Raw genomic sequence first — 26,165 nt, forward strand, 5'->3', positions numbered from 1 at the left:
TTATATTTATGTAGGAACTTTTAATTACTTTATTTATTTTTAAAATAGTTTTAATTTTTATATTTTCTTTTTAGAAATATTATATAAATTGGTTCATACCTGCGCACAGATTATCCTTTGCACATATATTTTTCCTGATAATATATTGTAATTCCTTTTTTTTTACAAGGGAAATAAAGATTTATTCATTCAAAATTACCTAATTATTTTCTGTTACTATAACTTGAACTATGAATTTGAAAAATCTAGTTTAATAAAACATCTTTGTGGTGCTTGATTTATAAAAAAAAATACTAAATAGAAAATAAGTAAATTCTAAATAGAAATATAGTCGTAAATCATTCTGAAAATTAAACTGACTCTCGCAAGATTAACAAGTATGATTTACCGATCTTACTGGGGAGTATGAGGAAAGAAGTGATTTCTTAATTTGTTCTTAAACAAATGTGACTACATAAATACATAAATATAAAATACTAGTAAAACAAATTGTTAGGGATGTAGGATGTAGGGGGTATATCGAAATGAAACGACCAGGGAATCTTGGAGAGCTGAATCAAACCAGTCAAATGACCGAAGACAAAAAAAAAATACTAAATAAACATTAAATGGGGGATGAAAATGTATCTATGCATATAAAGACCGATCGAAATAACTCATGTCGAGGAAACAAAATTGTTGCCTGGATTTTTATATGTAAAAATGGTAATGGTAAATTTTATATGTGGAAATGGTAAAGGGGCTTATTATAAACGTAAGAAAATAAATGCGTGAGCGGGGTTGGTGGAGGTTGATTTGGGGAAACGAAAAGGGGTGAAAAATGGTATTATTTCACCGATTTCGGCGAAAGTTGATGTCAAAAAAATTTGTGGTTATTTAAGACTGAGAAAAAGGTATACTTTGACCAGTTTTTGTCAAATTCGAATTACTTTGGCGAAAATGAAAAAAAAAAACGAAAAAAGAAGATTTTTCGCATTTTTCTCAGAAATTTTGAGGTTATGTTAAAAAGTGACCTCTACAAAAGTTGTAGATTTTTGCATGATTTACAAATTCTGTATTGGAAAATTTTTTTTTCAACCCCCAACCCAACCAACCAACAAATCACAAATCACCCCACCACCACCACCTTCGCTCACGAATTTATTTTTTTTACGTTTTTTATAAGCCCCTTTACCATTTTCACTTAGAAAAGTTTAGGTAACAATTTTTTTTTCTCAAGTGCAATTTGGTCGGACTTCTTTGGACTACTTTGGTTGGACTCTGTGCACCAGAAACGAAGAAATTAATCCGAGCAAAGGGAATTTTTTTCTGTTGTAGGAAATTTTCATTCTGTGGCAGACTGCTTCCTGTTTGGTGTTTCAGGTTACGTTGTTAGTTCATATACAAAAAGAATTAGCGGTTTTTGTGCTTTTATAGTTCATTGTTAATTAGTTTTTGGTGACCTTGTGAGTTTCTGATGTAATTTTATTATTCGTTTCTAAATAATACAGTGCGTATAACCCCACAAAAGCGGTCAGAAATTATTTCTCTGTCCCGACACACGCAAATAATTCAGATTGTCAGTGAGTGTAGTGTTGGGTTAGGTACTGTAAAAGAAATTGTGAAAAGGTTTAGGGAAACAGGTTTCGTGTTTCCAAAGAGAAAAGGAAAATATGGACGAAAAAATAAAACCACGCCTTCACAGGATCGATAACTTATAGTAAAAAACAAAATTAATCCAAGATTGTCAGCTGTTGACTTTAATAGGAATTTGAGAGCGAGTGGGACTAATGTTTCTGATATGACATTTCATAGAAGTTTGTAAGCAGTGGGAAGGATTGCTCGGAAAACCTAAAAAGAAGCAGTTACTGACATAGGTTATGAAGACAAAAAGAATTCAATGGGCAAAGAAACAAAAAGAAACAAGTTCCCAAACACTCATCCAGAAAGATGTTTTGGGGATGTCTTACTCATGAAGGGTCAGGAGCTCTGATGCCTGTGGATGGAATGATGAAATCGGACCAATACATTAACATATGCCAAAGACAAATAGTTCCACTTACACAGAAGAATCCACAACTCATTTTCCAATAGGGCCTTGCACCATATCACACGTCAAAGAAAACAAAAGAGTTCTTCAAAAACCAAAAATTCGAGTTCTCTCGTTGCCAGGGAAAACTCTGCCGATCTGAATCTAATTGAAAATTGTGGGCCATACTAACAAGAAGACTTGGGAAAATGAATTGTAGCACAAAAATTGACCTTATTAGTTTAGTGATACAGATTTGGTTTCGAGATGAAGAAATCAAAAATTGTTGATCTACCTTAGTGGAATCAATGCCAAAGAGAATTAATGGGATAATCAAAAACAAAGGAGGACACTTAAACTATTAAATTTGAGTAGGTTTGACTATCCAACATTTTTTATTTTAAAAATAGAATTTTTTGTTAAAACCTCTGTGTTCGGATTAATTTTTTCGCCACTGTATATTTTTTACAATTCAAGAACTCAAAGGTCATATTTTAATTCAACTTTAACCAAGCAAGAATTTTATTTTTGTTTCACTGTCTTGTTATAAAATATGTAATAATCCTTTAAAGTTTTTAGACATAATTTTAATATCATTTTATATTTAATGAAGTTCTATTGCGCAGTTAACCTTAACAAAGTTTAATTATTTTAACAATTTTAAATAACGTATATAATATACCTATATTAAATCAGATATTATGTCAGCGTTGAAAACTTGAAACTTTAATACAAGCTAATGAATTGAAACTTTATACCTAACTTACAAGCAGTATGCTGAAATATTAGTACCAGCTTATAACCAATAATAATCACTTACCACGGGTTGCCACCACGTGAATTCATTATCTGATATATTAATTAGTTCGTTATTACTTATACATTTTACTTTACTTTAATCTGTTATTTAATTAATTATAAATTTAATTTTAAAGAAATATAATTTAGCACATTATATAAACAAAATAATACATATTAGAAATTTATATCTATAATAAAATGTGTAAATTATTTTTTTCTCAATTTTATATAACTTATTTTTTTAACGTGACATTTTATGGGTTTCTCCTAACAAGTACGTAACTCAGTTTCTTACCTTTCACGTGGTCTTCAGGGGTAGACTGCTGGGTTCGGCCTGGTGGATTCGGGTCTGTACCCGCAGTGTAGGGTGGAGGACAGTGCCTTCCATTACCGCAATAATTTGTCGACTGGATACCGTCAGAGAAACGCTGGATATCAGTCAAAACTGGAATGACTGGGCTGAATGGTCAGTGGTTGTGCAGAATTTTGCACTATTTGGGTAGGAATGGATTCCCTAGGGAATGACGGAAGGAAAAAGGACAATGTACGCAGGGGTCTTTATCCCGGGTACATTGTTTTGTTACGATTTCTTATTAGTGTTGTTTTGTTTTGTTATTAGTTTTATTTACGTGTTTTTGTTTTAGTGTTTTTCTGCGTTTGTGTCCCATGTGAACTCACTTTACCTTTCGGGTACGTTGGTGATTCACTTCCTTTGACGACTATGTTTTCAGTCTTACTTGAGATTGGAAATGTTTAAAAACGTGTTTTGTTATTTTTGTAATAATTACACCGATGGGAATGTCGCTTGTGACATTCGCAGCATTCAATGCCACAACGAATGCCACAAGCGATATCCCATCGGTGGCACTCTGAGCCGAGGCTACTGAGAGATGTCATATGTCGAGATTTAAAAGATGATCACCGGTAAACCCCATCAGGGGTAGGTAGGAGGGTTGATTGGAGAGTGTCTTCCCCAAGGGGATCTGGATGATCTAACACACGAGTTGTAAATCATTCTGAAAATGAAATTTACTCTCGCAAGAGTAACAAGCATTCCTTATCAAGCTTACTAGGGAATATGAGGAGCGAAGTTTTTCCTAGATTTCTTCTTCACTAATATAAATATGACTATACATAATATGCCAAACCGGCAAAATTTCAGAGATGAAACAGCTCCATAAAGGATTTATTTGTGTTCACCCAATGAGATGAGTATGAAGAGCTACTTAAATGAATTCTACAATTGTTTCTACTCGTTTCGTACTGTTTGGCTTTTCCACCGCTAAATATAATTAAAAAAAAGTCAGAAAAACATACTCTGATGAAGCGTTTTTAGGAAGGATCGATCAGTCATGCAATAATATAAATATTTTTATCTTACCGGAAAGTGTTTTTTTAAATGAGTTTTTATGAAAACACATATTAATTACAAAAGACAATGCCAAACTGTTTCACTGGTGACAATATGGTGTGAAAGAGTTATTATTGGGAAGGAGCTACTGACCATTTCATAATAATTAACATTTTGTTTTTTTTTAATCTTGATTGGGTAATTTCGAGTACGAAAATACCACAGCTAAACTCATCTAGTCGAGATAAGAGTGGTCCAGGCTAGCGTAAACTGATAATTTTTGGGTGGGAGATATCCATTTCGTACGAGCTAATCTTTTGTAGGGTTATAGATTACATGATAAAAAGTAGGAAAAATTTATTTTAAAACTAGTTTGGTGAAATATTACGTTAAATACACAAAGTAAACGTGTTTTGCTTGTGGAAAAGTAATTTCATTCCGTTAGTCGTTAATTTATGATGAAAACAAATGCCTTAATTGTTATATAAGAATATATTCAAAATTATACAATTTATTTGGTGGAGGGGTAGAAATTAGGTGCTGGTAATCAAGGACGTGACAGGATGAACTGGTGCGAAACCTCACATCAGTTTAGCTTCAAGAAAAATGCAAAAGAAAGTACTTTATGGCTTGGTGAAAAAAGCGATGGAATTACCTAAAATATGATTATTTGTTCAAAGAAGGAAAATGAGACTCGAAATAGATTGATGGAAAATAGCAACGGGTTGAATAGTTGATTGTATTATGTTACTAAAAATTACTATCTATATATGTTACAGTGAAAGAACGAAATTAGAGAACGTCAATGTTCTCGGGTTAATGTCGACACACACCAAATACGTCGATGAAAGATCAAAATATTTGCTTATTCGAACCTTCCCCGTTATAAGCCGACAAAGATAAGCTCTGATGGGGCTCGAAACGATAACGAGAAATTAAAAAAAAAATCACCTAACACCATTCATGAAGGTAAATAGATTACGAGAAATCCTGGTAAAAAGGAAGTTTAAATTTAAGTCAAACAAAATCTACGTTCACTTCGCCCGCTCGTCTAATTAACGTGAAATATACGAATTATGTGTGTTATTCTCCAACATTGGAGGCAATTAATCAAATTTATAGGATTCAGCATGCACTGATGGTGATAGTTGAATAAAAATATTTTTATTAAAAAAAATTTGGACAAAGGCAAAACATCTGACTATCTATTTCTGTCGTTATCATTCATCCATGCATTTAACATATTCATTATATCCTGATCGGCCTTTTCATTTCATAAAATGCTGAAAATCTTTTTAATGAATACGGTGAATTTGATTAATCGTCTCCAATATAACATATATAATTTGTATATTTAACGTTAATTATACGAGGTTGGCGAGCGAAGCAAGCGTTGGTTATGTCTGGCTTAAATTTAAACTTCCTGGATTATTGTAATCTATTTTTTTTGTATTGGTGTATTGGGGGATTTTGTTTTGATTTCTAATAATCGTTTTGTTCCCCACCACAGCTTATCTGTGTTTTTCGACGTATTACGACGAAGGTCTGAATGAGCAAAAATTTCGATGTTTCACTGACATATTTGGTTTGTATCTACATTCACTGGAGAATATCGATATTTGCCAGATATCAGTCTTTTATAGCAACATACACAAATTATGAAATTTAATTATAAAATCCTCCATGAGACGGTTTCGGTTGCCATGCTATGCCCTCCGTTCCTAGCTATCTTCAGTACCACGGCAATGACATTTTTCAGTCTAGCCTCAGCCAGGATGCCATCGATGCGAAATGCCACAAACGACATTTCCATCGGTATTACTAACATAAATTCCCAATGAAACACATCTAGCCAAGTCTCAAACAAGACTGAATGGCTGTCTAAAAACGAAGGGACTGACTCGTAAAAATTAATTTAAATTAAATTTTTATTTTAATGTAAAATAGTTTTTGTAAAAATAATCATATAAAATAAATTATTTAATTAAATGCATCTCAGACATTTTTTTCTTCAGTCTGGCAGTATTTTATTATTTCCAAGTATGGCATTTGTAAATTTAGTTAAAATACCGTTAGTTTTATAATGAACTTAGCGCCAAATAGTAAAAATTCAGATTCTTCCCGAAGAAAAAATTACCGGTTTTTACCCCATTTTGAGCCTCTTTAATCTCTACAAAAACAATTTGGCTGTGTTATTTTCGTATTCATGATAACTCAAACAATCAATTAAAAAAAAAAAAAATAAATACGAAACGGTTCGTAAATTCCTTCGATCATATATCAACCCTAGTCTGGTTAACCATAGTCTGGCACCGTTTTTTTACTATTGAAACAATTTTTTTATGATAATTTGTACTTAAAATGCCTTAAATAACTCATTTCAAAAATATTACCTGTTACACTTTAAGATAACAAATACTTAATTTGTTATATATTTGATCCATCATAAAAACTTTTATTCCCATCCTTTAGCTTTTTTTAAGAAATTGTTTTCATTCCTCTTCTTCATTATTATGTGGTGAAACAGCCAAACGATAAAAAGTGTCAAGCGACTTTTGATGCATTCTTCTGTAGCTTTCACTTTTGCTTTTGCTCCTCAGTTGCTTTAAAAATACCTCGGTCTTAAGAAAGACCGGAGTAGATTTTGTTAATGAACAAATTAACAACAACGATTTGTTGTTAATCAACAATTAACAAAAAATTAACGGGGGGGGGGGGGTCTTTCTGTAGTGTAATAATATTTTAAATACACTGCTTTAACTTAGAACAGGATGTTAAGTTGTAAATATATATAATAATATAAATAACAAACAAACTTTTAAAATAACGGGAAATTAATTTTATTTAAGTCAAAATGTTTTAATTATCCAATGGGACGTATTTGATCAGTATATTTCATTAGTGATATATTTGTTGTTATATATCGTAGGGCTATAATGTTTGTTACAAAAGAAAAGATTTTGAGATAGATATTATTTTAATAAAACTGGATTTTGCCTGTTTTCTCAGTTGATACGATTAAGGCTTTTAAAACTAAATTTAATTTAGTAAGAGTACGAATTTACAAAAAATTCGTACTCAAACAAAGTTCAAGGAAAAGCGGTTTATGTATTACCATTTAAGGAATTTCTTTTTTTTCCTGTGGTTTATTTCAATATGATGTCCATTTAAAAAAAAAAATTCTTTTCGGCACGCCGGAAGGCAGAGGTAGATTTCATCGGTGTTAAGTAGGGATAAAAATTATTTCCTTTTTTAAATTAAGAAACAGTTAAAATTTATTCAATACGACAATAGTTGCATGTGAAAAATAGTTGCACATCTTTAGCATACGACAAGCTCTACCTTCTTACAATTCCAGCAATATTTTGGTCATCCCTTGTCGTAAGGGTTGGTCATATCAAAAATTACTTCAGACAAAGTATTAGGTAACGTTAGGAGGACTAACGATAACTTTAAACCGAATCGAACTATTCCTATTCAGGGAAATATGATTTTTTTTTTGTTTTCGAAACCCAATTTTTTCCACCTCCTGGGCCAATGGTTAGTGATATAAATAAACCTTACTTAGATAAGTTTTAGGCCCTTATCCAAAGAATAGAAAAAGACTTCGATATTTTACTTAATAAGAAAGTTATAGCGATATTTTATTTTTTTCGAAAAAGCCCCCCATTTCCACTTCCACGTCCGATTTTGCTCATTAACAAATCAAATTTGACCGAGATTTTGGGTCGTTATAGTTTATGTATCAATTTGAAAGTGATTTGCGCAAAATTACGGCAGTTATCGTGTCCACAATAAAGTGAAATATATATATATATATATATATATATATATATATGGATAAACTTTTGAACTGACGGTGGTTTTGGTGTCTGGGTGATGTAAAACGCAAAGATATGTCGAAATTCTCGGGAAGTTGAATCGTGGTAACCATTACAATACGTAGCTTTCTCATAAATCTACTTAAAACGCTTATGTTCTAACCAACAAAATAGCAGGAATTTGTTTTTTCATTGAAACATACTTTAAAAAAAATAATATTATGATATATATATATATATATATATATATATATATATATATAATGACTTTATGACTACAGTTAACAATAGATGATAAAAGTTTGTGAAAGGGAAAGTAATTGATATTAAAACTTTTAGAAGTCTCCTGGGAAAGGTGTCAATTAATAAAAAGTACACGCGTTCCTTTTATGAACGATTAGTAGACATTTTCTTTTTCTTAACAACTTCTATTTCTCTGTAATGTGTTAAATAAAAATCATGAAATTATTTGCACGATGCGTAGTAGTGTTGTTAAAACATATAATATTTTCGAGTCATTATATTAAATCTATCAGTATATTAAACACTTATGCGTTCTGGCTTCTTTGCTTTACAACGAGTAAACTTTAATTCTTTCAAACATAACTTCCTTTTTTTTCTTCTGCTTTGATATGTTGTCCACGTTTTGATTTTGATTTTTTCTAAAATCTTTGGTTTTCATATTTAATTTCCTTAGTTTGTTTCTTGTCTTTTACGGTTTCTTCTGTTATTTTACATGAATTTTCTGTTATTTATTTGTTATATGAATTACGGTAAATTACATATAAAAAGAACTTTATTTTTGCTTGTTTTCTCACTTTATACGATTAAAGCTTTTAAAATTACATTTAAAGATTATACAAAAAATTCGTATTGAAATAAAGTTCAAGGAAAAATGGTTTATGTATTTCCGCTTTAGGAATTTGAATAGAAATCCTTATGAAATTTGAATAAAATCTGAGAATAGAAATCAATGTTCGGAATATTGAGGAAAGTATTGAGAAAGTTTAGGTCCCATTTTAGCCTTTTGCTTCGATAGGTTTTAATTAATATCTCAGCCTCCCACATCATACAATTTATATAAAAAAAATTCATTGTACACCTGAATATTAAAGCATTATAATTATGGTCTTTTTTAATTTTGTTTATACTGATATTAAAATAAGGTTAATGTTTCCGTGATCTATTGATGCTGTTGGAAAAGTTTAATGTATTTTTTGTATATTTTTAAAAAGTTATTTTAATAAAATTTAAATTAATACACTTACCCTTCTGCCAAATGGGTTTTGCTGGTGGATTGGCATCCACGTAACATTTAAGGGAGACTGACATTCCCTCTTGTAAAGGAATACCAAATCCAGGCAATCTGCTTATCTCAAATGATGGTGCATCTGTAACACATAATTACAAAATATATTTTTTCTTTTGAATTATGTAAAGTGTAATTTATAATTTTTATATTTTTGAATAAAAAATATATTATTCGTTTTACTAAAAATAAATATAGGTTGTAATATTAATAATAACTAAAAATTTTTATTAATAATAATAATAAAAATAATAATTTACTTTATTCTTTGATTTAGGGATGATGGAAAAATAGCAATACCTAGGTATATTATCCTAAAAAAGCAATAACAATATCAATTCTCCAACTACCGTAAGTTATTACTTCAGGGGATGAATGAGGATGATATGTATTTATGAAAGTGAAGTGTAGTCTTGTACAGTCTCAGGTCGACCGTTCCTGAGATGTATGGTTAATTTCAGCCCAACCACCAACGAACACCGGTATCCACAATCTAGTACTCAAATCCGTATAAAAGTAACTATCTTTACTAGGATTTGAATCATAAAACTCTTAACTTCAAAATCAAATGATTTGCGATGAAGAGTTTACCACTAGACCAGCCTGGTGGGATATAGTAAACTAGATCATATCTTTCGACCAAAGTTAACCAGACTTAAATGGTATCAACGACTCATATTCATAAGTAGTTCAAAATTTCATAAAAATTGTTTATTCTAACCTGAATATATCAAGAAAAAGATATAACATAAAAAAATGGGCTTATTGTTTATTCACCAGCCATAAATCAAATTTTTTATATACATAAAAAAACGATATATTAATGTAATAGAGTATTCTAACTGGTAAAATATTGTAACATTTTTTGTACGCCACAAACGACATAAAGTGAATTTTTAATCTCCACCCCTTTGTAGGTGTTTGAATCAAGAAGTACCTTAGTTATCTAACAAAAATTAAATTATATGAAAAAAATTATATAATTGTTGAGTAAATTTTTGAGATACGGAACCTATGAAGCCCGTATATTCATGTCCCGTTGACCAATTGTAACAAAAACTAAACGATATCAATGCCTTGTATAGAGAAATAATCATGCCAAATTTCATCCAAATCGGTTAATCCAATCTAGAGATACTGCAAAAAATACCAACCAACATACGTACATAATATTTAAATAAATATCCTTCTAAAATTTTTCAATTCTAAAATTATATTTTTTGGTTAGAGGAATTTAGATGTGTGAAAACTCCGAACTGCAAAGTTTTAACAGATTAGTATAATTTCTCTTATGTACTACATAAAAGAAATGCACACTGTATATTTATGTATTATAACTTTATTATACCCGGGAAAGTAAAAATACTTTTATTTTATTTTATTTAATGTTATGACTCATTAGCATTGGTCGATATAAATAAATTAAATTCCATTCTTAATATAAGTAAATCGTTTAATTTTCATGATTAAATCCGATCCATAAAAGTACAGTCTTTCGTTATATAATGCATTAAACTTGAAAATTGATTTCTTATATTTAAATATTTCTAAATTTGAATTTAAAAGTATTCTTACTGAATTAAAAATAAAATATATTAGCGCTTAGTAATTAGATTTTGTACTAAATTACTTTCTTTTTGTCTTCAGTCATTTGACTGGTTTGATACAGTTCTCCAAGATATCTATCTAGCACCAGTCGTTTCATTTTGGTGTACCCCGTACATCCTACATACCTAACAATTTGTTTTATATATTCCAAACGTTGCCTGCCAGCACAATGTTTCCCATCTACCCGCCCCTTTTAAATCGACTATTCCAGGATCCTTTAAGATGTGTCCTGTAAGTCTATCTCTTCTTTTAGCTATATTTTTCCAAATGCTTCTGCAATTTGCCGCATAAACCTCTTTGTCACTTTATCCACTGATTTTTAAAACCCCTCCTATAGCACCACATTTCAAAAGCTTCTAATCTTTTCTCCTCAGATACTCCGATCGTCCAAGTTTCACTTCCATATAAAACTACGCTCCAAACATATACTTTCAAAAATTCTTTCCTGACGCTTAAATTAATTTTTAATGTAAACACATATTTTTGACTGAAAGTTTATTTCGGCTGTGCTATTCGGCATTTTATATTGCTCCTGCTTAATTAAGTAATTCTCCTTTCCAAATAACAAATTCTTCTACGTCCATAGTCTTTTCTTGTCCTATTGTTATATTCAGTTGTCCATCTACTTTATTTCTACTTGATTTCATTACATTTGTTTTGTTCTTGTTTATTTTCATGTGGTAGTTTTTGTTGAGGCGTTCATTCAAGCCATTCGTTGTTTCTTCTAAATCTTTTTTATTGTCGGCTATAATTACTGTATCATAGTGATTTATAGATTGCTTTAAAAATAAACCATTTTGATTAGTTGTCTCCCTAATAGAAGGTGTCTCTCTGGTTTACGGTGCACCAGGTAAAATAACAATAGTTCTAATTGTCAGCTATTGTAATTAAAACTTTTCATTCAAATTCTAATGAAAAATCATCATACCCTAAAACATGAAAACTATTTATATATATATATATATACATATATGTTTTCAGTAGATTTACTGAAAAGATCCGACACGTGATTACGTGTCGGACCCGCAACATGTATACGTGCATTATCCTGCAGCAGGTCGACGCCGTCGATCAGCCGATCACGTCGCCGATTTTGAATGGCGCGCCGTAACTTACATAGGGTTTCGCAGTAGGCTTCTGTATGTATAGTCGTTCCACATGGTATGAAATCAATCAGCAGTATGCCAAACCGATCCCAAAAAAAGTGCGGCCAATGACCGCACGGTCAATGTGCGTCTAAATGGCTGTAGCTTGACCTGTTGGTTGGTGATTGAGGATGACACCATTCACTTGACTGCCGTTTTCTCTTTGGCGTGTAATACGAAATCCAGGTTTCATCGCCGGTAACAATCGTATTTTCACTCGTTTTCCGTTTTCGGAACTGTCTGTTTTCATATTATATCTTAAGACTTCTCCTTTTAGATAAAATAATTCCCCTAAGAAATGTGGTTATTAATTTTAATGTATACACGGGGCAAATTTCTAATCACACATACACAGAAAGATGGGGAGAGAGAGAGAGAGAGAGTAAGAGTGATTGAGAGAGAATAACACTTGCTCAGAATAACACTTAAGTTATAGATAACTTATCTTTGAATGAACTATGTAAAATTTTCCAAAAAAAATAAGTACTTACTTTTTTAAGGAATATTATGAGAAATATAAATAATAAGAAACCGTATTTTGCTCTCAGAATAGTGAAAAACATTATACACCATAGAACTGCACATGAACTCTTCTATTTCGTTGTTGTAATCTTTGGAAGATCTTGATCTTACGGGCGATGTTTTAAGGTTCCTCAGTAAATTTCGTCCAGCTTATCCTGATTGCGAACGGCTCTATGAATTCGGCGTTGTCATGATGAAGAATCACATTTCTGATCGATCGGCTGACGATGCTTTTGTTTCTGTAGGTGGCTTACAGAAACCCGAGAGCCAGAACTAGTACGTACCATTTATAGTGCAACGGTTGTGGAAAACACGCTTTCAATAGGCCTTCTGGTCCAAAAATATAATCATGTGGAATTTAAGTTAACGAATGCGTTTTCGCCTTTACGATGCTAGGCTCTCCATTCCTATGAAACTATACGAGCCGATTTCGACTCGGGAGTGTAATAATAACCCATATCTCACCATTTCAAATCTTGAAACCTACCTGTCACAGACTTTGTGGAACTCTAGGTGCTTTGTGTTAATGGAATGGACGCTTTTATTTCCGAAGTAATTTCATGAATCGAAGTAATTTCATTCCGATCACCTTCAATAAGGTCACACAGTTCGATGGATATTGTAATTTATCACAGTTCACCTTGAACGCCTATTGCGTTTCATTTTCTAGAGCTTCTTGCCCTTCTTTAAATTTGCTGATTCAGTTGTAGAATTCGGTACATGACGTCATATCCCCAAACTACGCAAGAAGGTTAGTAAAAATTTCATAGATTTGAGTCCTCATTCTTGAGATAATTCTCGGTAATAACAATTTGCTCTGACAAGACGCTGCTGATCAGAAATACGGACGCTCAGACTGCTGGAATCTTCCGTCTCTTCTTACATCTCCCTTTGCACCAGCTCCCTCATGCTCATATACGAGCCTTGAAGACAAAGTTCGTGTTCTATTTGAGGGGGATATATTCGGCTTATATTTGACTCTCGTACATACTGTTTAGAATGATATTTGTTATTTACATAAAGTCTGGTGCAATATTACAAGCATAGGTATCTTTCATAATAGTTCTTAAGCTATTCAGGTGCATCAAATTTGATCAGTTCTGTAAATTAAAAAACAATTCCTAGTACTATAGTTATTTGTAGAGTGCGCTAGACGAAAATATAAGCTTAGTTATGAGAGGACGGTGCTTGTAATACACATTATACTACTCTATTCGTAAATGTATTCTACATCAACTAGGAATTTTTCATGAGTAATTGTTTACCGTAATAAATAGAACTATTTGAATAAATGGAGATAATTTTTTATGTTCAGCTTTTTATTGAATCTAGTGAATAAGAAATAATTTTACCTATAATTTACTTAGTAATTTTACTGTAGATTTATTTCATTTATATATTTTCACATATATATATTTTTTAATAATATTAATGAAAAGCACTAATTCTAAAAGTTATTGTTGTAAATGCAATTAATACATTAGCGCAAATTTATTATTTTCTTTAAAAATGTTGTGTTTTTGGTTTTCGTTTCTCGAAACAAAACATAAATTAATATTATTGTGAGGGAACGTCCACTCCTTCCTGCTAATACACACTTGATATCTACGTCATTTGACAGGCAAGCCCCTACGTGTGAATTCCTACTTGTGTGTTAGTGTATTCTACCACATAAGTGTAACTTTTGTTCGATACTCGCCCGTCTCGCGACCCTGTGTTTGTGTACATTGTGGAAATGTTAATGAAAATGGCATTTGTATGTGTCATTGTCATTGACCTATTCTGACCTACTTTCACCTAATCTAATAGGGCGGTTCCCCACGATGGAGGCCGAGGCCCCCATCGGGAACCCCCCTGGATCTTGAGAACAAGCCGAAATTTTCTTTACCAACCCTTCCCTGAGGAGATACCCTTCCCGATCCTAACGTACGTTTAAGTTGAGGGGATGCATGCGCTTCCCCTCAACTTCGCCTAACTTGTTTGTGTTGTGTTTTTGGCGTAATAACAGAATCGGAGCGGAGGTACCCTCTGTAAAATCAACTTAAAATTCATTCCAGTGAAAAAGGCAGTTGTACGTGTATAATCTGTAATTCCTTTTAGAGAAATGAGAATTTATTAACAACGTTTCTCTAGAAACAAAATTATTCTATTTTTATTTGATTTTTTTTTTTTATTGTTGAGAAATTATTTAATAATTTTAATAATTCTGGGATTATAAATTTAGTAATTTCTTCCCCTATTCAAATTATTTTAATATTTGACTTCCGTCAAAACGTTTAAGCCGTGCAGTCATATAGTGGAAAAGATCCATATACGAGTGTTATTATTTTTTTTCAAGATCCGATCGGACACGAAATGAAAACCACAGTGAAAATAAAAAAAAATTTATTTTTAACAAGTACTTACATGTTACACTATTTTTCTACACAGTCGCCACTCCGATTTAGACATTTGTCGTAGCGTGGTACCAACTTTCCAATACCCTTGACATAGAACGGAGCCGCCTCTGTTGTCAGCCATGTTTCTACGCTGTTCTGCAGCTCGATGTCTGTGCCAAAATGTTGTCCTGCTAGCCAGCGATACACGTGAGCAAAGAGGTGAAAATCGGATGGAGCCAAGTCCGGGCTGTATGGTGGGTGATCAAACACTTTCCAACGAAAACGCTGCAGGAGCTTCTTTGTTTCAGCCACAGTGTGCGGCCGAGCATTGTCATAGAGAAAGACAAAGCCTGATGACAACATTTCTCTCCGCTTATTTTGAATTGCCCTTCGTAGTCGTTGAAGAGTCACGCAGTATGAGACTGCAGTGATGGTCGTGCCGCGTTCCATGAATTCCACCAAGTGAACTCTATTCCGGTCCCAGAACAAAGAAGCCTTCTCCACCTTTCTGTTGGAGAAGGTTCGCTTGAATTTCTTTGGTTTACTGGGAGAATGAGAATGCATCCACTGTTGGGATTGTTTCGAAATTGTCTCGTCCCCTGTGACAATTGTGTTCAAAAAATCTTCTTCATTGTGGTAGCGATGGAGAAACGTTAGGGAGGCGTCCATTCTCATTGTTTTGCGATGGTCGGACAGCATCTTGGGAAACGATCTCGCACACAGTTTGCGGTACTGAAATCTCTCTCACTGTGGTGTAGAGAGCTGACCTTGAAATTTCAGGAAACGAATCACTCAATACAGAAATTTCTTAAATCATTTATAGTCGTTCCACATGGTATGAAATCAATCAGCAGTATGCCAAACCGATCCCAAAAAAGTGCGGTCATCAATGTGTGTCTAAATGGCTGTGGCTTGACCTGTTGGTTGGTGGTTGAGGATGACACCATTTAAAAGTTTCAAATTTTACTGTTTAGTAAAATTCCGACCTTTTAAGTTAGATTAATAAACGATGAATTTTTGTTTTCATAGGTACATTTTAAAGAAAAATTTAATCACAAAGCAGACAAAATTGTTACTGTCAACTCAATAAGCCTACCAACGACATACGAAAACAAAAATTAGGCTTGATTAAAGCATTATCATAAATGCAATATATTTCTGTTCGTATCCGATTTATTAATGTTTTATCTATTTTACTTTACTCGAATTATATAAAACTTTTACGTTTTTATAAAACCTGTTATTATGTAAAACTTTTATTTTATAAAAGTGTTATGTAATATTATTATATTTTACATAAATACCGCTGTTAAAGTGTTTCCGAACCTATAAAAATATATGATCTTTTTTTATACATACTTGTAGAACTGGTCCTGATAGTTTGTTACATTTTTCGTGAATCATTCTGCATACTGTAGCTAAAATTATTATTTAATAACTATTTGAATTATAATTTTAAATATAATTAATTAAATTATAATTAAATTACAATTAATTTAAGTTACCATAAAAGCACACTATTATATTACCCTAAGTTGATTGTTTGATTTTGTCAAAGGTGGACCAGACAGCAATTTCTCCAATGACATTGGCTGAGTCCTAGTAACAAGCCACTTAATACCTTATCATTTTCGAATCATATCACATAATTATTATTTGTAGTTAAATAAAGGATACCCTACTTTGAACTATTTTTTTTTTAAATCACCAAAAAAATCGAAATCAGACCATTTTGTTAAATGTAAAGTTCGGTCACGCATTAAAAATAAAACGTTTTCCATTTCAGTTGAGAATTCTTTCTTTTTTCAATTCGGTTAATATTTTTACTATTTTACTTTAAATTTGTATTAAATGTTTATAGGAAACATTCAACCACAATAAACCTCCGGCTCTTTTATTTAGTTTATCTTATATTAGTAAAGAAATTAATTAACTTTTCTCAATTATTTTTTTTAGAAATTCTCTAAGTGATCAACCATTTTCTTTCATAATTTTTCTTTCTGTCAGATATTTTTAAAAAAAATTCTTTATACTTTTTTGAGGATGTTTTCTGTTAAAATATGCGCTTTTATTTGGACAAATCTTTTGGCGATTCAAGTTTATAAACTTTAAAAAAATACCCTGATTACCTATGATCGTAATCATAACGACAAAATACCATCGTTAGTTTTTCTAGCATAACATTACCAACTCGTTACGAGATAACTTTACTTGGAATGCGAAGATGCAAAAGTCGCTAAAAACTGCTATTAAGGAGAGGTATTTTGATGTGAAACGTCTTTATAATCACACCAAAACATACGAGTAACAGAAATTTGTAGTGTATCGAAAAGGACTATATCGTCCTGCCTTAATAACTCCCTAACTATTAGTCTCAGAGTTGTAAATATGATGTCATTTTATAAAGTACATGGTCAGCTCGCCGATAGGACTTTGAGTTTTGATCACTGATGAGCTGGTTGGCGGGGAGAGGGCATAGCACAGATCGACCAAAACTGGCGTTCTCGCTAATTTCCATTTAGTGTAGCTCACGATTTAGACGTGACAGCGCGGTCATTTGTGTGTTTATGTTTAGAGTTTATCAAGATAGATCGATTGAAGTAATAATAAGTGTATTTGGACAATATTTATGTGTAAAAATTAAAGAAAACATGTAATAAAGTATAATAATTCAATACGTCAGCATCAGCCCGCGCAAAAACCAGCCAGAAATATAGATTACGCATATCGCATATAAATTATCAATATCGCATATCGTTGGAAAGGGAGGTTATGGGCCACGCACAGGTACCCCAATGTCTGGTGCCGGGCGAGCAAGACTGTTTCAGGAGCATCGCAAAGCTGGCACGGCGCGCTCAGTGAACGACGCCGACGGTGCGAGCACCTCCACCGCTGCATATTATGCCTTATGTCTCTTACTTTTCATCACAGAACAGTGATGAACAAAATTGTCGTCGAATATTAATCGAAATAAATATCATATACCATTTTGTGTCTGTTTTATGTGAAAACTAGCCGTTCGGCCCGGACCTCCCAGCCAGGCGTCGCTTCGCTCGGCGCTTAAAATATCCGGAAAGGTAAAATAAAAGAGCTAAAACATATTAAAAAGGTAGAAATCATCATTAAAAAACTTTTAAAAGGTTGTAAATCCACACGTGTATTAATAAAATCGCTCATTACTGTAATTGATAGAAAAGCTAAAATATCCGGAAAAACAAAGTATTGGAAATAAATTTAAGAAGACCTGAAATGAGAACTTGAGTAGAAAAAAAGTCTTAATTTGGATAATTGTGTAGAAATTGAATACTGCATAAAACTATTTATTAAACTTTTCAAGCATACGAACAAATAAATGCAAAAATGTCAAAATTGTAAAAAAATTAACTTTTACACGTATAACACGATAATGCCAAATCGCATGAAAAAAATAGATAGCCTACGTTAAAAATAATTTCATACGACTCGGCCATTGTAAAAACCTAATTTCTCTGCCACCTCTAATTTAAATCTCCTACCAGCAATATAAAGAATCTAAAAAAAAGTACTTTGCTATTATCACAATCGTTAAGTGTCGTCAAAATTGGAATTCGAATCCTAATCGAATTGAAAAAACAAACTAAAATCACATGAAATTTAACTTTTAAAGCGTGCGAACAAATGAATCCAATGTTGTCAAAATGTAAAAAAGTAACTTTAACGCCGATAACTCGCAACCGTTATGTCCAAAAAAATTAGCCTATGTTCACCGCAGGGCGTAAAAGTGTAGGTGTGCAAAATTTTAGACAAATCTGTCCGGTAGATCTCGAGTTAAGTTGGAACAGACAGACAACTAAACATTGATTTTTATGTATATAAGAGGATAGATTTAGTACGCAGTCAATGTCTCGTTTTTAATTCATTCCAATACAGTAAAAGTAACTCGTTGACATACAGACGGACCAGTTTATTTGTAGAGTTGACCAGATGAAGGAACTAAAATTTTCCATTAGAGACTTTTAGTTTTGTTAAAAAGAATACGATGATGGCTCTCCCATTTAACTCTAAGTTGGTCAGTCTGTAGCTCGGAGGAACTTCATCCAAGGTCTGTAACGTTTCACGTTAAACCAACGGCCGTGTCTTCCGACACAGCCCCACCAGATTATTGTTGCATTTATTGAGATTGAATTAAACACGTCATCTGTATTTCTTATAAGAAAAAAAAAAATCATCTGAAATAAAAACAGTACCATTCTGTGTCTTTATTGTGTAATACGATTCATGAATGATGGGTGTGGCTTGTTACTATAGTTACAGCCATTAGTAAATGAGTGATGAAAGAAATTCATCGAGTAAAATAGCCATTACAGTTTTGCCAACTACTATGAAAAATATAGTATATATATATTTTTTTCATTGCTTTTGTAATAAAAGGACTCACTGTTTACCTGCCCACACAAACACGCTATTATTGTTGAATATTTCATGCTTTGAATCAGAAATAAATAAAATGTATTTTTTTATTTAATAGTTCTTATTACGTCTTCTAATTATCTGTTCGTAATAGCTCACTTAAGAGTATTAAATGATTTCTTTATTTTAATATAATAATAACTAGCCGCTGGGCTGGCTCCGCCGGCCCAGGCGGTTAGCCCTTCCCGGTGGGAAAGAGTTAACTCACCGGGTTGGTCTTTCGACGTTAACGCGTCTTCCCAAATCAGCTGATTTGGAAGTCGAGAGTTACAGCGTTCAAGTCCTAGTAAAGCCAGTTATTTTTACACGGATTTGAATACTAGATCGTGGATACCAGTGTTTTTTGGTGGTTGGGTTTCAATTAACCACACATCTCAGGAATGGTCGAACTGAGAATGTACAATACTATACTTCATTTACACTCATACATATCATCCTCATTCATCCTCTGAAGAATTATCTAAACGGTAGTTACCGGAGGCTAAACAGGAAACGAGAGAGAGAGAGAGGTGGGAAAGAGTTATATTTGTATTGCTAAAGTCTACTTTGCCAGCTCACCGTCCCGGCAGTAGTCTTTTCGTGGAGTAAATGATTCACATATTGAAGGAAAAATATAAACCATAACTTCTGTAAGATTTTTTATTGGTATTCTACCCGTTAGCCATGGATATAACGAAATTAATTAAAACTTATTTTGACTTGCATATATGTTACCAGCGACACCATATGGATCTTGGATAATGTCGCTGAACAATAAAAGTATAGAAAACCCAATATAGTAAAATGAAATAAAATATATTACAATACATATATTAGAAAAAAAAATAAAAAGATTAATATTTTATGTAGTTAATTAGGTAGGTTGAAACTATGTTGTTTGTCTGGTGATTCTCAGCTTGAATGAATCAATTTCTTGGTGAACCAACACTTGAACACACCAACTCGAACCAAATCTTGACTGTGACGAAAACAATTGTTTTCCAGCAGTGTTTAGGGATTGTTCATGTGATTTGTGATGGCCATTGCGTATGATCCTTAAAGGAGGATTGCAATCGATTAAATTGAAATGGAAGATCGGTTGAATTTATTGCAATCCTTGATATGAGAACATCTTCTTTTGTATTTTTTCCAGTAAGAAATGTTGCTTCTACGATATTTCCTGATAAATTTTTTAAATATAGCCGAGTGCCATTGCAAAGTTTCGGTGGCTTTAGCTTTCAATGGTGTTGCACTGGGCGGCTGCACACGGCTGCCGCTAGAAGCAGTCCGTTTCAATTAATTTACAGATTATTCAATTTAATTTCTAAGCGTAGATTATTTTTAATTATTTTTTAGCTATGAATGGAATCAAGTTAATTTTTGAGTTATATACATCTTGTAACCCTGAATATTAACCCTTTTAAATTTGGATATTAGATGTTAAGTAATGCGAGCGCTAGGCGATGACAAACATATAGAAGGTAATTTAATATGTATATATTGATGTTGCCAAATGGAGAAAAAAGGAGCATCTTTTGACCCTTTCTTTTTAGGTTATAACTTTTGAATTTTCATTTTAAAATTATTTTGAAGGTGAGAATATGGGCCTTGTACAGTTTGGTTAATGTATGTTTAATATTGCGGCTGCAAAACGGTTACAAACAGAACTGGTATAGTTTTTTATTAATTATGAATTAAGGATTAAAAATTGGGTTATAAAACACTGCAGAATTTTTAAAAAACGCAAAATATGAACAAGCAAAATAACCATGAACTGGCTGATACAAGTAAGAAATACTTCCTTGCCGAAAAAAGAAAACTGCTGGTAGTTTTTAAACTGCATTAAAAAAATGAGAAAGATGTTTTTAAAAATATTACAAAGAGTGCAGAACTTTATGGTATCGAAATAAAATAGGAAAAGAGAAAGGAGAGAAATAACCTTTTAAATGTGCTGTTATGAAAATATTAGATTGTTGAGTGACAGAGAAAATAGTGTAGCGATTTTAAGCGAATACGTGAGAAGATAAATTTCTGGCAATATCTTCAAAAGAGACAAACCAGGACGGTAAGCTACGTATTAAGATATTACATATTTAAATAATTTGATAACAGAATGATATGTATAAAATAAGTATCGCAACGATAAACAAATACTGGATTATATGAAATAGAATATTGAAAATCTAAAAACACAGCAAATTCTTTTATTTTGGCAGATGGGCGTAGAACAGAAAGGAAAAGAGAACAATATCGATCAACTGATGGCTCAAAGACAAAACCTATCCTTACAAAATAAAATTGTTACAAGAAAAACATTTTGACATAAGTAATAAAGATACCAGCATTAAAACTTTAATAAGATAAAAGATTATAGCTTATTTACTAATCATAAATTATCGTTAAATTTATTGCTTTCCATAAAACGTAGATTTTTTTTTTTGTATGAAACAATTTTACTTTTATTGCATCCATTTTGTATATTATTATATTTTATATTGTCTTTTTAACGTCATATAAGGACGAAAATTTCATTTTGTTAACGCAGGAAATAAAATAAAACTAAATTAGAGAGATACTCATAGAATGAGGGAGCTTGGCTCTATTAGAGCGAAAACTATAAACCCTGAGGTACACGCTCCGACGAATGATATTGACTTGGCAGGGGTTGCCTTCAGCTACACACAAATGTTGGTCTGCTATGTTATTTCAACCCTGTGAACTCACATTGTTTGTTATTTCTCTAATGTTTATGTAATAATTTATTTTAAAACACCCCTTTTATTTATTTTAATAACATCGTTATTTGATTCTTTACACCTTATATTTACTAGTAACCATTTTAAATTATATCGTAAGCAAAAACTTTTTGTGATTTATATAATTTATCGAGTTCATTTTTATAAATGACAATTTCGATTTTAATTTTTCCTTTTTATTTAGTACATTTTTTATCTTCCTGACTACTTTTATGTAAATAAGACACCTTTTTTCCTCTCTGTTAACATTTGCAAATGGTACCTTATAGGTGACCATAAGTAAATTTGATTTTTGATAATCACGTGAACAGAGGTCCCCGACGAAACCCCTCATTAAAGGATACACAGGTTCAACATCTCATATATATAGGTAAAGCACTTTTATACGGGGTTCAAGTTCAACATTAGACGTAGCACTTGAAATAAATCTCAGGAAAAAGAAAAAAACAATGTCAATAATACCAATATATGAAAACAACACCATAAATAAAACAAATATTCGTCGATAAATGGAAATAGCTGTAATTTATAAACTATCAAAGTGACGTTTATACAGTGAGAATTATCCTGTGTTCCCACTCATAGCTTCCTTCTCCTGGTCACTCCTCTGGTTACATCCCAAGTCTAGTACTTTGAAATATTTTAGTCGCCTGATGTCGTTGTTGTTGTCCAATAGATTTACACGTTTATCTAATCTCTGTTATCCAGAGCCGATTCGTTGAATCTCCTCGCAAACAGTTGCATGTTTGTTCAATCTCTTTATGTATCGCGAGAAAATTTTTGGATCTCTTCGTAAACAGAAGGTACACAATCTGCAATTTTTCTACCCCTAACAAACCACGGCGCCTCTTTTATGGTTCTCACCAATTTATTTTGGAATCTTTGAATTATCTCAATTCTGCTCTTACCTCACAATAAGTTTAAGGATCCCATACGTCCAAATAAGTTTAAGGATAACTCTGTAGACCAACAGTGTAATTGTCAGTTTTTAACCAGCAAACAGTTTGACCCCTATAATTGATGTTAAACTATTTCCTCTTTTCTACCGCTTAGAAAATTATTTTTGAGGTAAAAATTACATATATTCGAGTTTGAACCTTAGTAAAATAAAAATTATCCAGCTGATTTTTAAAAAAACTACGATTTTTTTAGATGATTTTTTTCTGCGTTCACAAGTGTTGTTAATCTTTTTACTACTTTTAAAAGTATATTATTTTGGTGAGAACGAAAAAATACTTAATTTTCTGAGTTCTATTATCGTGGCTTGCAATAAAAATAATGTTCCAACCTCAACGAAACTTTTAGCCCAATCTATTCATTTATCACCTCCTATATTTCTTTAACCATTTAAAAACTTTTATTCAATTTTACAACCAATTTTTTTTTATTACTATTCGGTATAGAAATGTCAAGCTCTTTATCTTCGTCGTAATTTTAGGTTGATGAATATGATATTTTATTAAGAAGTAACTGCTAACTTAATTTTTTTGATTGATTAATATATTTTATTGTCATTCCAAATCAGTTTAACGTAACTATTTTAAGAATTTGGCTTCAGAGATTAATTTTTTATTAATAAAAAATATAGTCTTTTAAAAAACCAGTAAAGGATTGTAAAAGGATTTTCTTCTTCTCCAATAAGACCAATAAGCAATCTGTAATACAGGAATTATCTTATTATCCTTTAATTTTGAGTATTACCGTTTTTTTTTTTTTTTTTTTTTTTAATATTATTTTTTTAAAAATCTGTTCTAATATTCTTGGCTTCATAAAAAAATCTGTTGCGTAATTTAACGGTTCAGCAGTCGTATTAAAGTGTACTAATTAGATCATAAAAAAGATTAAATTGATTGATTGAACCTTATAAATTTTCAGCTTTAACTTTATAAAATTCAGAATGTAAATAAATCCAATTGTCAGAACAGCACTACCTATCGGATTTAATTCAAACTATTCTCTAAATACGAATTTTTAATGTAAGAACAACACTACGACGCAAGTAACTGATATGCGAAAAAGCAACAAAATAAAAAAAATTCCTAGAATCCGATCGCAGCACCAACTACCGGGTTTGGCTGATAAAACAAAAATAAAAAAAAAAACTTATAAAACGCGATCGCAGCTCTGCCTACCGGACCCACACGCTGCCTACCGGACCCAATTGTGAGCCTTAACCATCCCAAGATCAACAACACATAAATAAATTTAAAAAAACATTTTCACTTCAATACTGTACCTTACAAATTTGCACAATGTATATTTTTTAATTACACTTTAAAACGTTATTTCAATAAATATTAATATAATATTTCTCAATACGCGCACAATTCTAAACGCGATCGCAGTGCTGCCTACTTGTTACTTAATCAGTTGTGATTTTGTTTACATAGGCAACGGCCATACGGGCTCTTTGTGATTGGTCGTTGTGTTTGACAGCGGCCATCTTGCATTGATCTGATTGGTTTTCCTTTGTTTACATTTCCATCTGATTTATTACCCACTTATTTATTAAAAAACTGTTTTCTCGCGATTTTTTGTAACACAATAATAAAACACAAAATTACGAAATATTTTTCTCAATTTGATCGCAGCACCAACTGTTGGGACAAACTAAATTTAAAATAGAATATTATTGAATATTCGATACTGCGATAGTAGTGCTGTCTGCCGGATGAAATGTAAAACATTCCAAAATCTACAATACTTATAAATAAAAAATTAATTTAAAAAAAAATTTCCAGTGGACCAAATTGTGAATCTAAATCATTCTCGAATCCCCTTTCCCCATTCTCGAACACACACACAAAATTTCATCAAAATCAGTCCAGCCGTTTAGGAGGAGTTCACTTTCATACACACGCAGACAAGAAATATATATATAAACTTTTGAACTGACGCTGGTTTTGGGGTCTGGGGATTGTGAAACGAGAAGATACGTCAAAATTTTCCGGAAGTCGAATCATGGTTCCTATTACAATAGCTGTCTATCTTATGAAATCGACGTAATACAGTCCGAATTGATAACATGCTCCTTTGAAGAGGGTTAAAAAAAATGGTTACGTTATCATGAAAAAAGTATTTAGTTTAGTTTTGTTGCAAACATAAATATCAAAGTAAGATTGAGTTAATTTCATAAATTACGACTTTGTAGTTTATTTCACATAGGAAAAGATTAATTTCAGACCAACATGAAAGAGCACCTAGGTTATATTGTAGTAGAGAATTTGTCGCCTCTCTTAGTTACCACAACTAGGTTATAAATCACCTTGTTATTTACCCATCCTGTTGTGTAACCTGCACGATACACTTATCGTACTTGCTTTACATGTAAAGTCTACTTCCATTTTGTGATAACAATATTGTCAACAATAGCTCATTCAAGTACTGTAAACTTGTTTGTTGTATTTTGTCGTATAATGTTATTCAGTTGAATTAACTTAGATTTCAAAATTTTACTAGTATTTATTTTATTTTAATTCAGGAAAGCTCTGTTTTATTGTGGGAAATGATATTTACTTTGCTACGATATATAGATATCATCTTACTCTTAATTTATGTACAGATTTTAAAAATTAAAAACTGAATGAAGAGACAAATGGCAACAGCGAAAAAATTATGTTTTAATAGAATAAAGTGAAACTGTCTGAATAAACTGTTGGCTCCCTTGGCGTAGAAAAAGAGCTGACAACACAGTTGTAGTACTTACCCGTCACGCGGCTGAATCCAATTAATTTAAATCTTAATTTAAAATAGTAATCGTTTTATTTAAATATAATATTTTTTCGTTTATTTAATTCAATGATTCTAACTAAAGGGCGCTCGCATACCGTATTTAATTCGCGCTTGTATGGCGGTACTAGCGGCGATGGTAGGCAGTAACTAAACTGATGTAATTTCACAACTTACATAGAACAAATTTCGTTTGTAAGGTTCTGAGGTTATCACCAGGTTCTGAGTCAACCGGGCGATGGTGTTCGAGACCCAGCCAGACCGAGTTACATTTTTATACTTTAAATATATTTAATTAAATTTATATAA

At 32.0% G+C, this 26,165-nt stretch overlaps 1 protein-coding gene across 1 annotated transcript in view; it reads right to left on the bottom strand.

The window, feature by feature from the left end:
- The window catches only part of LOC142320065 (kin of IRRE-like protein 2), a 778,306-nt gene that overhangs the window by 508,789 nt on the left and 243,352 nt on the right, over positions 1-26,165 (bottom strand). Inside the window, exon 3 of the mRNA XM_075357740.1 lies at positions 9,250-9,372. Within this exon, the coding sequence (XP_075213855.1) occupies positions 9,250-9,372 (123 nt within the window). The remainder of the gene's footprint in view (positions 1-9,249; positions 9,373-26,165) is intronic.

This window comes from Lycorma delicatula, chromosome 2, assembly GCF_047948215.1.
Source record: "Lycorma delicatula isolate Av1 chromosome 2, ASM4794821v1, whole genome shotgun sequence".
Classification (NCBI taxonomy): domain Eukaryota; kingdom Metazoa; phylum Arthropoda; class Insecta; order Hemiptera; family Fulgoridae; genus Lycorma; species Lycorma delicatula.